Raw genomic sequence first — 17604 nt, 5'->3', positions numbered from 1 at the left:
GGTTGAAATTTTTGCTCCTAAAATAGCTTGGTTATCTCTACATTCTTTTAAGAATATCATGATTTCTGATCGATGTTATATCAGGTCAGTTTTGTGATATCCATCGCCGGTTCTGATATCTTTTTTGAACATATAGTATCTGGGGGTGAAGAGTATCTCTATAAGGTAGATATTGTTTGAGTGCTTGATATTAATTTGGGGCAGAAAAACAAAAATCATATGGGACGGGCACTATAGAATAGGATATTATGTTAGATAGACTTTTAATTTTTAGATTTCCTATCGCTTCCAATTTTGAAAAGAAAACTTAAAAATCAAATAATGATAGGATGGCTTCTATTGACGGAGTTTGTATCTATTTTTTTCCTTCTCAAGTTTGTTCATTTATTTATTTTTATTAAGCTATCTATCCCATTCATGGAGTCTTTATTCTCTTGTTGATATATATAATATTTTATAAAAAACTATGTGCCAATATAATATTATATATTGGTTTATTTAGAGATGTATATTAGCTTGTTTGATAACTAATTTGTTGGTGTGTATCACCTAATTATGTAGTGTGTATTGGTAAAAAACTGTTCTGAAAATTATGTATTTATTTATTTGGAGGTGTATTGGATTCTTACTATGCACCAAATAAGCTTGCAATATGTATCAGAAAGTTGATGAGTATGTATCACCGGTCATATAATGTATACTCATGAAAATAATATTTTAGAAATTATGTATTAATTTACTTATAGGTATGTATTAAGTTCTAGATGACTAATTTATTATATATCATTTGTTCGTGTACTTTATACTAGTGACACTATATTTTATAAACTATATATCGATTTATTTAAATGTGTGTATTAGTTTGCTAGATAAATAATTTACTTGGTGTGTATTATTAGCCATATTGTATGCACTCGTAAAAAATATATTTTGAAAACGAGAAAGAAAGAAATATGGCAAACTTAAAAGCCTGTCTCTATACTTTTTCTCCCGTGCCTACACATATGATTTTTGTTCCATAAAAACCCACAGCTACCTATCATCAACCCAAACGCTCCAAAAGATAATAAACTCTTCTTTCCACTAATTTGCCAACATGAAGCATCTTATCATTCCATGACATGATAAAGCTATCTATCTTCCCTTCATAGAATTCTTTTTCGCCCTCAAAAGAAGTTTAGAACTCCAACGAAAAATCATTCCCACTTCCAAGCGATCCAATGAGCATCTATTATAATAGGTATGACATAGTTAACAAAAATATGGAAATGACATTCAATTCCGCATGTATCTAAACAGATAAAGTATACCCACAGAAAACTAAAGTAGAGCTCAAATAATTAGTATGAAGGATAATCAGCAGCTATAAAAACAAAAAACCACTTCACTAATTGAGTTGCAGTTGTACCAGTAAGTAATGGACATTCTAGTTACATGGTGGTGTTTAGAGAAGGCTTGATATGCAAAGGAGCTTGTGCAATTGTGTTTGAACTAGTGGGCCAAGAAATAGAAGTTTAATGCTTGTTTGGATGAAAGAATAGATGTATGTTAAGAGAAAATTTTTAATTAGTGATCCTGGTAGATATATGAATGTATGTGTTGAGGAACTTTAAAGCGCAAGGCACAATTAAGATTTCTGTTGGGAGGGAGTTTAAAATGCTTCTTTGAGGTCATTAATCTATATACGCATGTATGTGTATGTATGTATGTATGTATGCTATGCTAGTAACGACTGTTTTTATTTTTTTAAAGAGAGAAGAAAACTAGCATCAGATGTGTATGGAGTGTGTGTTTTTGCAGTATATAGTCTGGGGTTTCCATTTCTTCTCTTTCCTCCCTCTGTATGACCTTTCTGGTATACAATTTCAAGGAATTACTATGAAGATTGTTGCTTGGATGTCATTGTTATTACTATTGCAGATAAAGGTGAATTCATGCAATCTTGCTTGGAGTGACACTGAAACTTGTCTGAAATTCGGCCATAATGGAGGATGAAGTGCCATTTGTATATGCCCATGATACAGTAAAGAAGAGAAATAATGGAGAAGATGTTTTCCTTTCAGGCATGCTTCATTCTTGTAGCTTTCTGGTCTTCCACAGCATGCATCCCACAATGCAGTCAGCAGGTTGGGACCATGTCTGCAAGAGGCTAACACACTGGGCAACAAAGGACTTGGGTTCTGGTGGACTCTTACGATAAGTTTGGTTGTTAAATTAGACCTTTCGACCACCAAATATTTTCCAGAATAATTTCATCAAAATCATTAAATATAATCATATGGCATCGTACAACAAGAGAGGTATCACAGCAGCAAAAACAAGATTCGCCCAAAAGCTGTCCCTTTTTTTTTTTTTTTTTTCTTTTTTGTGTGTGCGCACGCGCTGAAACGAGTGATTCATGCAGTTCGGATACGGATACATCGAAAAAAAGTCGAAAAATAATAAATTTTGAAGTGTAACTCCCTCTTTCCAACCTAAAGAGTATTCCTCGAGTAGTTGGTCGCATACGAGGCCATCCAATTCGTAGCTCTATTGGCCTCTCTATATATGTGCTTAATCTGAAAGGCCATCTCTCCACAAATCATGAATCGAAAGCTGTCTGCTTTGGAAACAGAAGGCCATATTCTATCCGGCATTTTATTCTATTGTTCTAAAAGAATGAGTGTTGCAATGTTATGATGGTTTTAAATCTTGAGTATGCATTAATTTTTAGCTGCATTTGTAGGGTGTTGCTTGGCATATTAATTTTTAAAACTTGACTTGAAGATAGCATCCGCATGATGTGGATCCCGTACAGAAATTCTATGAGGAGCTCCGCAGGATTGCTGTCCACCGCAACCCTGCACTGACCTATAAATTTGGAAAATGACGAGGGGCATGTCAATAAAATGAGATAGTAAATTACTAAAACACCCCCAACCCGTTGCGCCAACAATCTGGACCGTCGGTCTCCGCGAAGGAACCAGAGCCGTCAGATCTGACTGATAGGGTCTAACCGAAGCGAGTTCTGCTCCTGGAAGCTTCTCTTCTGCTTCTGGAAGCCTTTCTTCTGCTCTTCTCCGTTGTCGCCAAGGTCCCAGATCGGAGCGCCGAAGAGGAGGAGCGCCATGGTAAGAGCCCTGGTCTCTCGCTCTTCTCCTCGCACTCGGATTTCCAGGGTTTTTATTCGATTCATCATTGATCTAACATCTAGGGTTTACAATTTTTGTCTCAAATTTTCTTGCTATCCGCTTCATTTCATGGACGCATATGTAATATCTGATTGTAGGTTTGCTAGATAGATTTTTATGTTTTTTTAGGCTTTGGATCACAAATCGGGCACATTTTCCATTTAGAAATGCTTCTATTACCATATTTTGTGGCGCTTTTGACCTATAAGATCTCCAGATGTACAGCTGACTTGACGGTTTCGACATGTCTGTATGCACTGGATTATGATTTTAATAACTGGATTTTTTTTTTTTACGATCTTCACTCCCGTTGTTGCCTTTTTTTTTTTTTTGAAGAGAGAGGGGGGGGGGGGGTGGAGGGGTGTTGTAAAACCGTGGTTGTCTTTTTAACCTCAGGATCTCAACTCAAAATGATTATTTTTTGCTATTTTCTCAATTGCCACAAATTTGTGTGTTTAATTGGCATCTAGGTACATAGATGCGTGGGTGTATTTTGTTTCTATTATCTATACATCTATTTCATAAAATGTCATTTGTTATTTTGTTTATCTAACATGTCTATTGTGTATCTAATGTACCTTAAGACCAGATATTGCTTTAACTTGGTAATTGAAACATTTTCCTTCCAAAATTTTGTATTTGTTACTTAATATCATATTCATCATGCAACACAAATGCAAGTTCTCAATCTCCTTTGGAGCGAAAAAAGAAAAATTAGAGGATAAAAAATCTTCTTGTTTTGATGCATGATTGCATGTTTTTCGATGTGTTTTTTGTTATCGTTCTGGGCTAATTCCTGCAACAATATTTCTTAGATTTCCCATTTTCCCTTTATTTTTCTTGTGTTTCCGTTATGCCATAAATGATTGCTATAATGTCCGAATGAAGGTTATCTGGTAGAATAAAAATGTAAAGAAACAAATAAAGGAAAGGATTTTCTTTTTTTTTTTTGAAAGAAAATTATCGTCTCTTCTTTTAACTTTTAGGTATGGAGAACAGCAACGAAACGAATCATGCAGTAGCTACAGAAGTTGGTTGGTACATTCTTGGCAAGAATCAAGAACACATTGGTCCATATGCATTCTCAGAGTTGCAAGGTAAGTTCCGCAATTTCCGTTCGAGTTGCTTTCGTTCTGCAATAAAATCAATATTATTCTTGCCAAAATTAGTTATGTCTATTGATTCATGCACACGAATGTTTAATTATATTGTGTGGATTCCTTGACTCTGATGCCAAGTAACTCATGACGATTAAAATTCCATCTCCAATTGTGGGAAATGCTGGTTACATTTTTTTTTTTGTAGCAAATTTCCCTGAGTTGTCTACGGAGTTTACTATTTTGTAAAGTTGTGTACTATTAATTTATTTTAATGAGTAGCTTGGTTTCATGATAAATGTTACATTATGTTTATAACTTTCAAATTGTTGGAATGATGGAGATAATGAACAACCTATGTAGTTGTATTTGCTAATTATCTGCTTTCGATTCATATTGGTAGAACATGTTGTGAATGGATACATATCCGAGAACACCTTCCTATGGGCTGAAGGGAGAAGTGAATGGATGCCACTATCCTCAATCCCGGAATTACATATGGGAATTGCTGCTCGGAGAACCGATCAGTCTACAACTGGTAGAGTGTCTTTTAAAGAATCTGGACCCAAGACTAATTTTGGGGCTTATGTGTCTAATTTTACTGCTTGTTCAGCAGGCACACTAGATGACGAGGATGATTTCATGAAATGGCAGAAGGAGGTTAGAGAGGCTGAGGCAGAGGCCGAGGCTTTGAAACATGGAACTTTGACTGGTGGCTCTGGTCAAGGAGAAGGTGAACAAGAAGGTATAGTAGTAGGCCCTGATGATAGACCAGGAACGCCACCGGATGGCGAGGAAGAATTTACGGATGATGATGGAACTACTTATAAGTGGGATCGTGGGCTTAGGGCATGGGTTCCTCAAGTAAGTATTTGGAGCCTATGGCTGTCTAAGGTTATAATAGGCTAAGGGGACCTAGTAATTTATTTGACCTAATAATTTTTGTTATTTTAGCCTGCCTGGTTATTGAGTTGAAATACTTCTGTTTATTTATCTGAAGTCGTGGTATGCCCATCTGATTTGCTATGGATTTGCATATGTAGTGCTATATTATTCTCCAGTCACTCATTGTAAGTTTTTACTGGATATTGGGCTACTTCTTACTCTGAAATCATTTGGTCTTGTTACTATAGATTTTGTGACCTCTATCTTAGGCTTTTAATTTTTTATCACTCTTTACAATAGTTATTCTTCTTGTTATACGGGAAGCAACCTGTTTTTTTGTTCCCTTATGTATTAATTCTAATTACAGTACAATTTTGCTTTTGTTTAGCCCATATGAAGTTACTCATCTAATTTAAAGGATACCAATATGATTTAGGTGTTTTCCCTTCTTATTTTTCCCCTTTGTAAGGATGACCTGTCAAGTAAAAGAGACGAATATGGAGTTAACGAAATGACTTATTCATTCGACGAGGAGTTATTTCCAGCACTGCAGGCTTCTGAGAACTCTGTACCAGAAGAAAACAACACTATGACTGAGAAAGTGGAAACACAATCTGAGCAGCAGCAGAAGGTGCCTGAGAAGCCAATTGAGAAGAAGGTTGCTTTTCCCTCTCTTGCTTTCATTCTACATAATTCTTTTATTACATTTTGTATGCTGTCAAACTCTTAGCAAGTTGATGCTTCTGACTTCGTCCATAATACCTGATGTCTTTTACTGTGGAAATAGCAGAAAAAGAAATTTTTAGAGTAGGCCTGATATGGAGGTCCTCAGGCACACTGGATTTTAGCTATATGATTTAGCTATCATTGATGCACATTTACACATCTTTGTCTGTAGAGAAAGAAGAGCACTATCTTGCGCAGTTACCAACAACTTTTACATTGTGATGTTTCTATATTTTAGTTCAAGATATGCTTACATTGGATAGCTGCTGATGCTTTGGGAATGGTACTGTAACAGGAAGCTAATAAACCTCCAGATAGTTGGTTTGAGTTAAAAGTGAATACACATGTCTATGTGACAGGCTTGCCTGATGATGTTACTGTTGACGAAGTAAGTGTGGATTTGCAACTCAGCTAGCTGCTACTTTCATGATCTCTTATATTACTTTTTTCATTATTTATTCTAGTCTTGTGCAATGGACAACACAAGGTCTCTTACACTTAGAACATCATATACAAGCAATTAATCAGTTGAACTTAGTTTATTGTGGCATAAATTCATGATACTTATTGAACATTTCTGATAGGTAGTGGAAGTATTTTCCAAGTGCGGCATCATAAAGCAGGTGAGGAATTTTTTTGAACTTTTTATGTTTTCCCAAAATTTGAAACCTTTTTTATCTTAACATATATGAATGATATTTAATTTATCTTTTCCAGCTATGATGCATGCAGGAATATGCGGATTTTCTTATTACAGAGCCCTAATATTGTCTCTGCTATGTTGATTTCATAAATGGAACCAAAAGTATCAAACCATGTGCTTACCACAAACATGTCCCAAAACAAACTTAACTGAAATCGTTGTGCAAGAACAATTTTAGCTGTATATTTACAAAAGCTTCTATTCATACTGAAAGTGATCAGCTGTCATAGTATATCTTCATTAAACTTCAACACAGTGCTGTTCCTGTTTCGTATCATCTCATTTTTTGAAATTGTTCTGTGGGTTCTCCTATGGGGAATAAATGATTGACAAACAATTAAGCCTTTGTCCCAACCACATGGGAAAGACTGCTATGCTTTTTTCATGGTGGTGTACAATATCTTAAGCTGTTATCCTTCATAGTCATGGTTACACCACACATATAGTGGTATTTCTGCAGAATTTATTGAACATTTTGCATAACTTACACATGAAAAAAACATGATTCATACACTAAATACTGCAGAAAAGGGAAAAAAAAAGAAAACACATAAGTGGAAAACTCCAATAGGTGGCCACCTGATTTCTTAATGCTACTTGAATTCTTCTCCCATTTAATATTCAACTAAATGATTTTTGGTAGCTTATTCTTTGTCCCTTCTTCAAAGGCATGCTAGTTGCTTAATTTGTTTCATACAAGGTTCACTGTACTAGTGTGTAGTATTCCATACCGGGCATGCCATACTATATTGGTACTGAACTAATACTCGGTACGAGTGGCGTACCAAGTATTGGTATGCCAAACTGACCCCATACTAGGCATACCAACATTGTATTAGCATAGAACCGGCATGGGTCTAATATTGAGATTTCGAACCTAGGTTCTATATATCATCCAATGAGAAAATTGCTAGCCACTTTAGTGGATTTTGGAACCTTGTCGAGTAGATAATCCTCTTTAGTCTTATCCGTTTATTGATTGGCCATCATTTATTATAATGTTTGATTGCTATCAAATTCCTGGCTCAAAATATCCTGCTTGTAACAAGTATAAGATTTGCTCGATAGGAAGTTTTTTTGGTCTTTATATTCTTGCTCCCTAGTTCATCCTTTTTCCCTTGAAAATACATTCATTTGTGGATCTAAAAGGATGTAGAAGTATATGATTTCTTGATATCAAGTTAAGTAAATTAAAGTAGAATCTGAAATTTAGGTGACTGCCCATCTATGCACACATAGTAGATGCGGGGAAAAATGTTTTCAAGTGGGCAGGTTTTGCTGTAAGAATTAAATGTTTCATAATGTTTTCCAACTTAGACGATGGGTCTGTTTTGTTAATCTAGCAGCCAAGAAAAATCTGATGTGGCCTTTTTTATTTTTTAGGTAATATAATTACTGCAGCTGAGTCCCCTTGTCTTAGGGTAGGATAAATACAGTTCCTTAACTCGTGAAAATAAAAAAAAGGTGCTCACAATTAGACAAGGATGAGGAAAATGAATTATATCAGGTGTAACAAAGAAAAAAGATCATAAAAAAAGAAAGAGAGAAGAAAAGGATGTGAGAGAGATGAAAGCTAAAATACAGGTCAAAAACGTTCACCATTGCATGATAATTGAGTCTTGGTGAGTGATAACTGAAGAATTTTCAAAGTCGGTAATTAGCAGGAAACAATGGAATCAGAGTGATATTCCTCATAGTTATTGGAATAGGTTTTTGAATATTTCTGACCCATCTAACACCACTATCACACATCATTGTCATTAATCTGCGTATGTACATATAAGTTTTATCTCAAGCTCAACAATTGCTTATTCATCCACTGCCTACAAGAAAGTCAGTTACTTGGATTTTAAATCAAAAACCTTGTGGTGCAGGTTAGATGGTTACCATGATTCTTCTACACACCATCTGACCAGTCCTGATGGTGCCTTAACTATTATTTATAATAACCCTTTGTGAAGATGGATCATGTATGCTCAATTTGGGTTGGAATGCGGAGTGAACAGGTAGTTCTCCATGTGTTCTTAGGGTCAGATATCACTAATTTAGGTGTATGTGCCCAAGGTTAGATGGAGCCAAGGAAATTTGGTCATGTGGACTTCACAGTTGGATGCTGACTCTGTTTGGTTAAAGGTCAATCATCTAGAATCAAGATATTGATGAAATGATTGCATCTGTTTCAGGTTTCATCCCTTAGATGGATGCCAACTTCATGTCATGCTAATGGCTATTTATGTCTCTTGTTTGTTTTATTGGACTCTTGCTTGTCTTTGAACACGACATGCAATATTGACTTATATGAAATTGTCCTTTTTAAGGAAAAAATATAGTTAGAATGCAATCTTTAATGATCATTGGAGCTTCATTCCTAGTAGTATTGTTATGAAATTCTAAATCATTAGTCATCATTTATAGGACACTGAAACGAAAAAGCCTCGAGTGAAGATCTATGTAGACCATGAAACAGGCAGAGTAAAGGGGGATGCACTTGTGACATATCTGAAGGTAAGCTATTAATGGTACATTGCTCATTCTATTGTCAAGTAATATTCAGGTTTAATAAATTGTTTACAGTCAAATTATAATTACTTTTTCCTTTTTGTATTTCAGGAGCCCTCCGTTGATTTAGCGATCCAAATTTTGGATGGGACCCCACTCCGTCCTGGTGGAAAGATACCGATGAATGTCACCAAAGCTAAGTTTGAGCAAAAAGGTAATCACTTTTGCCAGATGGCACAATTTCCGTAGGCTTAAGATGTTTTTCAGTTATGTGAAGGAATTTTTCTCAACATTTTGTGTGCAGGAGAAAAATTTGTGGCGAAACATGTGGATAAGAAAAAGAAAAAGAAACTAAAGGTGGTTGAAGAGAAGATTCTTGGATGGGGTAATTCCTGACTTCGTAGTGCTTTATGGGCAAGTCTATTTTCCCCTGTTTTACTCTATGGTTGTTGATTACATGCATGCTGTGCACTGCAATGAAGGCTGTACCATTTGCTTGGGTATATTGTTATCTGTTATGCATAATCCAGTTAATCGGTAGTGGTTTGCATTGTACAGATATAAAGTAGAATTCCATTGACTTGTATGGCTTGATAACTTGCTTAACAATTATTTTTGTGGATCTGCAGTAACAGTGGACATCTAAAGCTCTAAACATAGATGGAACAAATAGAGAATTGTGCAACTATGTTGAATATGATCATCATGTCCAGCAGTAGTGCAAATGGAATCGTGGACTAGCTTGCTATTAGGTGCAGACAACTTAGAATTACATCTGAGGGACCAAGTCTCACTCTATTATAATCATTTTATCTTGTGTGCATGCTATTATCTTCAACAAATTGTTGATGCTAGAAGAAATATTAACTCACATACAAAGTATCCTTTGTGGCAAGTTCTAAAGGAGTTCAGTTGGCTTAACTAATGCAAATTATTGAGTGTGGAGTGGTGTTGCTCCTTAGGTAAAAGTAAAAGTGGAGTGCTGTGCTAATTACATGGGACATTATTGTCATCTGCTGCAGTCATGCAAACAACATGGATGAATAATATCCTTGAGAATATGTTACCAATTAACTGTCTCTGCCTTCCTTTCTGATAGAGTTAGCTGCACAGATTTGATTTCTTTTTCCCCTTCCCTTTACTCTTGGTATTCACTTGTATCATACATTTATTCCATTGTAGTATATTAGCACCTATGCCTGCTCCTGTTTCCCCCCCTTCTTCATACCAGTTGATGGTACCTAAAAAAGCATGTAGTGATTATCATTCTTACAGACTGCAGTAAATAATTTTTATTGGTTAGCTACATTTGGCCCGTTGGGGTCAACTCTTTTGTCCATATCCAAGAACACCCTATCTAGAGCCAACATGCCTTTCAAAGAATAACTCAAGTAATAAGAACTTAATATATTTGAAAAATTTCTTCTTAATTTTGTCTTGACTAGCAGCACAATAATTTATAACTAAGGAATAGAAGCAAAAGTGACATAAGTGCACCTGTCTATACACCTTAAGATGGTGATCCAACAAAACATTTTTGACATAAACCTAATTGAGAAAATGTAATACCATGTGTGTGTTTGTGCATTTGCATAAGCTGCATGCGTGCCTGTGCATGCATCAGACATAGTGTGCCTAATATGTCTAACATAGTAACCTACCAACAGATTGACTTCTTCATATGTTTCATGATGTCCTTTCTGTGATGATCCATAACATAAGCTGCAAGTCTGTGCATGCAGCAAACTCAGTTTGCCTAATATGATATAACATAGTAACCTACCAACAGATTGACTTCCTCAATCTTGTTTCATGATGTCCTTTCTTTCTGTGATGATCCTTCATTGTTATTCTTATAACACACCTCTTTCTTGTTAAACAAGAACACATCTCTGTGGTGGTGATGACAAGCATCAATACTTATATAGAAATATCTGACTTTTCATCCATTGACTTGTTTTATTTCCATTTTTGGTATTCTCTTCATATATCTAACCCTATTTGGATTTTTGGCATCTATTGTTTGACAAAATTTCCTCCTTGCTGACTTACAAAATTCAGGACATCTCACTGAGTGCATGTCCTCTTCATCAACCCTCCTAAAGTCTATATAATATTTCACTTGATATGGCAGATTGTAATCGCGTTAGAGGTATATGAAATGAAATGCCGTTTTGACCCCCCAAAAAAAAGGCTATATAATATAGCTTCATCTATCCTCTGTGCTGTCTGGGTAGATCTATCGGCCGTCAATTGTATTGAACCTTTTATGTAACAATGGTTCCAACCAAATCACATATTATATGCCATTTCGTTTAAGTCAATGTAACACTTTTCCTTTGTATTGAGTTCATATGACCGGAAGTGCTTGCTGTGGATTTTCTAGATTGTAATTCCTCTACCTTGTGTTCTGGGTTCTGTCCACATCTATCCAAAAAAAGGAAATAAATACCCAAACCCCCCTTAGAACTAAAATCCAACAAACTCAAACCCCTAAGGAAACTATTGTCTTCCAATCAATCTATCAGGAGCTACCAAAAATGATGAATTAAACAGTGTATGTCTGTCTAGACAAGAATATAAAAATCTTTTGTCCGTATATAAAACACGCTAATGCAAAATTTTCACAGTAGTTGTTGACAGAGGTAAAATAGCCAAAACATACTTGAACTCAATGGACATGTTTATCTCAAATGCAGTAGGAACACCCAGTCCAAGGACTTCAGTTGCTTTTAGGTTGGATCTGGCATGAAAAATGTGATAAGGTTCCTTTGCAAATAGTTTTTACGGCCAACATTAAGCAATTTTGTGTTTGGTCCAGATTAGCATGTAGACCATGTTTTGGCAGGAAATTAACTTAGTTATAAGGGTTTTCTGTACAAATGAATAGATGTCTTGGTAGAATTTTATTGTTAAATATATATTTTGTGTTCTACTATAATCAGCATGAATATAGTATGGTTATATTGGGGAGAGGACTTTGCTCTCTTGCTCATGTACCATTTCAAGATGTTTTTAAAGTTGTGGCTCTGATGCTTATGAAAATGATTTACTGCAATTACAACCTACCTCATAATTTCTACATGGTTAACAATATTTCTTGCCTACAATACTCTTGTCCTATGCATGAGCATTTATGGTTGGCCAGGTAGATATCATCAGGCACTTGTACATCATTTATTTTATGTTAAGTTCTTTCATTTTTATACAAGTGCATCTACTTAAGGATCTGCAAACTTGGCTAAAATTGTCAATAAGATCCAAGTTTACAAAAAGTAAACATATCCAAGGAATATCCTTAAAAATGTTGACAAATGTTTTTTTAGGTTTATTGACATATCTAGGAATGCTAAAAAAAATTGATTTTTGGGTCGTATCCACCTAAAGAGACCCATAATTTGTTGACCTAAACTGTCAAATATTACTGTGCCAGTTCGTTTAAACCTTTTGCTCTAAGCACTGGTCTGGTATTGCTACATCCTGTTAAATGTAAGTTTGTGGGTTCCGCATCAATCTAATATGCAATATGCTGGATAAAAGATTAAACCATTTTAATGCCCTGCACATGTCATTGGTGCCTTTTAGTGCAAGAAAGAAGGTTGTATCCTATATGAATATTCTATTTCATTGTTTAAAAAGTATCATTACTTACATTAAGTTTTTGAATTACTCTCTTCAGTTATGCTTGTTTAAAAAGAGTGGCATCTTTTCTTTTTGCCTGTTATTGGGGATTAGCATGTGTTCATCAGCAATTCTTAACAGTAATATATTGTTGCTGGATTAGTTTTCTGTGAGTTCATTGTTATCTATTGCCACCAACTTTTCCTGCTTAGGTGGACATGATGATGCCAAGCTGAAAATTCCAGCAATCATTGTTTTAAGCAATATGTTCACTCCTGCTGAATTGAGGGTAAGCAGTTAAAGCTCTATTATTCACCAGATCTTTTCATTCATGTTATGATGTTATACAAGGTGGATATTATTTGATAACAATACCATGTTGTAACAATATTCTTTGGACACTATTGACATACATAAATCATCTACGTATTCTTGAAGTCATGAATTCTTGTAAGTGAGTGTGTTTCAAATGTTTGCAGTCTGATGAGAATCTTCTTCCGGAACTGGAAATGGATGTTAGAGGGGAATGTATGAAGCTTGGTCCAGTTGATTCTGTTAAGGTATGAAGAATGCCCGACGTATACTCCCAGACATCATTGAATTTGATTTGCAAATCTCCTACTATAATATGGTGCGAAATTGCTCATAATTGAGATCTGAATTATGAAATTGAATTAGGAATACTTCACTTGAAATGTAGTTATTCTTTTTACTGCATTTTCATCAAGTGCTGTTACAAAGTTATTCGAGTACAATGGTTTAGTTAGAATATTAGATTTATATACCGGAGTTATTACCGCTTCATTGTTTAGTTTAGTTAGGTGATACAAACAAATTTTCATTTTGCCTTGAAGGTCTTTTGTACTTCTTTAGTTGACATTTGCAATTATCGATGAAATGATCTATGTAATGGCAAGGGTGAAACTGTTCCTGTTTAAATTACCTGCATCAAATGCTAGCTTGTAGTTATTGGCAAGGGTCTCTCTTAAGGAATGTGATTCCTCTAAAGTCTAAAGGTTATCTGCTTAAGCATGCTTAAAGAGCTCCAACAATTGTGGCTATTTGTAGAGTGGAGATGTGTCTAGAGGGAATTATTAGCTATATGTATGATAGAGTAAGACTATCTCATAGATTCATGGGAAGGGAGCTTTAGATGAATTGTTGAAGAAATGTACAATGAGTGAATCTCTAATGAAAATGGCATGAACTTCATTATGATCAATGCAGTTTACAGAATCGTGGCATGATATGAGCTACTGCAGACTGTGAATCAAACTAAACTTTGAATCATGTAGACTTGTAACCCCACTCGCCTTTTTGCAGATGCCACTTGATAGGGATGGAAGTTTGAGTATTAATGCCAGGGTTGGTGCTTCTTGGAAAATCTGTGTCCGATGATGAGATTTTTATGCCTTCAAGGCTATTACACATTAGGAACTAATACAGTAGGAGATTCCAAAAACTTAACGTATCTGATGGCTCATCATTTTTAATGTCCTTTTTTACTCAGGTAATCAATAACTTGATAGGTTAGAAGGTCGGATGACAAGAGTCATGACTAAGAAAACTTGTAGAGAAAGCAATAATAAAGAATTCAAACCTGCCAAGGAATTGGTTCATCATGAGGAATGGCAATGGAATCTTTATAAGGCTTATCACAAATTGAAACTGTAAGATCCTTTTTTTAGATGATATATGATGCATTAGATATGGTTGTATATGGTCCATTAGTATATTATCACAACTTTTCTTTAAGTTTGTTGCTGTTTGGTGAACTGGAGTATCCCGAGGTATCTTATGATGAGAAATTGATTAATTGTTAATTATTGTAGCTCTTACTAGTTTTATTGCTTGTGTCGATACTAAATTGTGGATTTGCATGCAGGTCTGTGAAAATCATCCGGAAGGTGTTGTCTTGGTAAAATTTAAGGATCGCAAAGATGGTGCAAAGTGTATTGAGCTGATGAATGGAAGATGGTGTGTTTTCTAGACCCTACAAGAAAATGTGCTTCTTGATTTAACTGAGAGCAGACCTCACTATTTAGTGCTACATGCTATCATTCATGGTTTTGTCGTGCTGTATGCCTTTTGAAAGGCATTACTTTGGATGTTGCTTTTTAGTACCAAAAGTGATATGCAAAAACAGCCTTAAACACAGATTCAAGAGTTGGAATCTGTGTCATTCTCTTATCTTTAGGCTATACTGCAATTCTTACGATTGAAGATTACAAATGTTTTAGGATGCAACATGTTAAGAAAGCCAAACTATATGGAGCATCAAGACCATAAGGTAGTTGCACATCAATAGTTTATACTATGTTTCTGAGTAATTCTTTTTCCATTTTCCAAAATTCAGCACATGCGGTAACAGTTGTCACACTCAAAAAGAGTTCTAATAGGCTTGTCTCATATTATGGGACAATGCTATCTTCTGGATGAGTGCATGCTAGCACGTGAAATACACCCTTCCACCTTCACCTATGTTAATCACCTAACACAGGCGGGAGCGGTCGAGAAAATGGACTGTTCCATCAAGCAATCCTGCTTTTGCCTGGTTCCTTGAAGTAAAATTTCCCACTCTACCAGCACGAAGGCTGAAAGTAAACTGTGTTTATGTTAGTGGTATGATTAATACCAGTATCTCTGGGAGGAGTTTTTGATTGCAAATCCTAGATCCCATACTACTTTTACCCTTGGAATCAAAATTCTCAAATATGCCCCCCCTCAGATATATGCAATAATGACAATTGACAAATCAGATATATAGGTTTCTTCAGCGGTTTTCGCGTTTCAGTTTATTAGCTTTTCTTATTTTTGGTGGTCTATGGGGATTTCAGTTGGCTCTGTATCTGAAGTTTCTTATTATAGTTGCATGCATATCTCAACAATTTCTTATTTTGTAGGTTTGGGGGCAGGCAGATACGTGCACGGGAAGATGATGGTTCCGTTAACCATGCTCATGTTCGGGATCTTGATGAAGAGGTATCTAGGCTGGAGCAATTTGGTGCAGAACTCGAAGCCGGCTGATAGCAGATTTGGGGATTCCTTGTTATAGCCAGTACAGTGACAGTTACCGGATATAGTTCTTGGGAGGATTACTCATCTTACTCTCACTTCCATGGCTTAAAACCCATCAATAGGTTGCATGGAGTCAGGATGATTTGAAGCATTTTTGTAGCATCAATCCTGTATATTTGACAAGATAAGAGACATACAATGTTGCCCAAACTGTCATTTAAACATTAAATGGCTTCGGTATGAGCAGCTGTTGTACCAAAAAAAAAAAAAAAACATTAAATGGCTGATAGTTTGTAGCAGAAGGTCAGCAGGTCCTGTTTTGTGGTTCAGCAAAAACTGTTTCAATCATTATGGAGGTGCGATCCTAACCATTATGTGTTTTATCCTGTGATGGTGTAAATAACACTGCTACAGTCTGGGAGACTGATTAAGTTGGTGGTGCTGTGTCTTGATATTTGTACCGCATTGGAGAGTATCAGAATCCATGTACCTTGTGGTTTAGTACTGTGAACACAAAGTTCTATTAGCTGGTACTAAGCTCTATGTGCCTTGGTTTTATAGTTCGACTGTTCATGTTTAAAGTTAAGTATTCAGATATGATTTTTTTCCCTTTATTTTTTTCAATCCTTTCTTGCAACAACCATGGGTATGTTAAAGTCTCTTTCTCATCCTGCATTGGAGCCTCTTTACAGGTAATAGTTAGAAAATATAAGAGACATAGGGCCTATTTTGTTTGTGGGTTTCCCCACTTTATGTGGTATTATGTGGAAGTTGATTTTGATCATGGCGTTTGCGCAGAGCTCTTAAGCAAGAGAGGTTTACTATGAATATTTTACAAACAATTAAACTTAAAAAAAAGTTTTTCAAGGAATAGATTTTTATTTTCATTCTAGTTAGCTCTTCTTATTTTTTTTTTGAAAAGAAATAAGAAATGAAAACATTAAGCTCCAAGGTATCCACAAGTTTTCTTTTCTTTTTTTTTTGGTTAAATTACTAATGTTGTCTTGAAAGCAGTACAACAATTTATGCAAAATCAAGAATTAGAGCGAAAGAAAAGTAAGGGGATCCATCCATTCAGATTGATAATAATTAGTTAAATCAAGAATTGACAAAACGTATTTCACAAAGAGTACAAACTAAGACTAAACTAAGAATCAGGGTGATAGAAAGTATTGTGCATATGCTTGTGCCTGCATGTAGAAGCATGCAGAAAAAGTATAAATATTTCTTCATGCATGTCTCCATGCAGGAGCATGTGCGTGTTTCTTATGCATCATGGGCTTATATTGAATGTTTATAAAGTCATAATTCCTTAATAACAATCAGTTCATAACAATATTATTATCTGTTCCTTTTCATATTTTTGCTATTTATCTCAATAAGATAATATTTTTTAAATCAAAATGCTAGTTACTGAAAATGATATCATTATAAGTCGAACAAGATATTAGGAGATGGGGATAAATCTCGCCAGATTCATCAGCAAGTGAAACATTCCATATCTCTCGGGGAGTAGAAGAGTAAGATTCCAAAACACACTCAGCTGCGTTGTTGCTCTCCCGATAGACATTGGTCAACCATAGTTGCAGGCATTAGTAAAAATTGCACTGTCGGGCATCTTGAATTCCACTTGATCACCTTCTCTAAAAAAAAAGAATTAATTTGATGAATTGTAATTTGAGCAAGAGACTCAATTAATCTCCAGAGCTTTGTAACAGTCAATATCTTATTCCTGAATGCGCTCTGAACTCGTTTAGTTCACAAAAAAAAGAATGGAAGAAAGTATGATTAATGAAAAAAAAAAGAAATACCTTTTGTTTGGTTGGAGTTTTCAAAGAAAAAAAAGATGGAAAAGCAGTATTCCCATGAGAATAAAATTTTCATG

The 17604-nt window shown here is 35.3% G+C and overlaps 1 protein-coding gene across 3 annotated transcripts; it reads left to right on the top strand.

The window, feature by feature from the left end:
• Positions 1-2957: 2957 nt before the first annotated feature.
• Positions 2958-16316, top strand: LOC103715038 (splicing factor U2AF-associated protein 2). Of its 3 annotated transcripts, none has more exons than XM_008802553.4 (14): positions 2958-3110; positions 4157-4267; positions 4671-4805; positions 4884-5131; positions 5622-5810; positions 6174-6266; positions 6463-6501; positions 8997-9086; positions 9192-9294; positions 9385-9465; positions 12914-12990; positions 13181-13261; positions 14587-14678; positions 15605-16316. In XM_008802553.4, exons 2-14 carry the CDS (start codon positions 4159-4161, stop codon positions 15726-15728), a joined length of 1461 nt encoding a protein of 486 aa, XP_008800775.2. In that variant the 5' UTR covers positions 2958-3110; positions 4157-4158; the 3' UTR covers positions 15729-16316. The 3 variants fall into 3 exon arrangements, with proteins under 3 accessions (XP_008800775.2, XP_008800767.2, XP_038989587.1); XM_008802545.4 differs by having other exon boundaries at positions 4881-5131; XM_039133659.1 differs by having other exon boundaries at positions 4671-5131.
• Positions 16317-17604: the final 1288 nt, after the last annotated feature.

Source organism: Phoenix dactylifera, chromosome 14, assembly GCF_009389715.1.
Source record: "Phoenix dactylifera cultivar Barhee BC4 chromosome 14, palm_55x_up_171113_PBpolish2nd_filt_p, whole genome shotgun sequence".
NCBI lineage: Eukaryota > Viridiplantae > Streptophyta > Magnoliopsida > Arecales > Arecaceae > Phoenix > Phoenix dactylifera.
The sequence above is the reverse complement of the archived record's forward strand: the minus strand, read 5'-3'. Positions and strand labels throughout refer to the sequence as shown.

What these genes read in the sequence shown, in the direction of transcription:
- LOC103715038 (XM_039133659.1), top strand. Translation starts at nt 4,159, where the DNA reads ATGGAGAACAGCAACGAAACGAATCATGCAGTAGCTACAGAAGTTGGT. An exon ending in TTAGGGCATGGGTTCCTCAA is followed by an intron (nt 5,132 to 5,621) that starts GTAAGTATTTGG and finishes CCCCTTTGTAAG; the next exon opens with GATGACCTGTCAAGTAAAAG. An exon ending in CACTTGTGACATATCTGAAG is followed by an intron (nt 9,087 to 9,191) that starts GTAAGCTATTAA and finishes TTTGTATTTCAG; the next exon opens with GAGCCCTCCGTTGATTTAGC.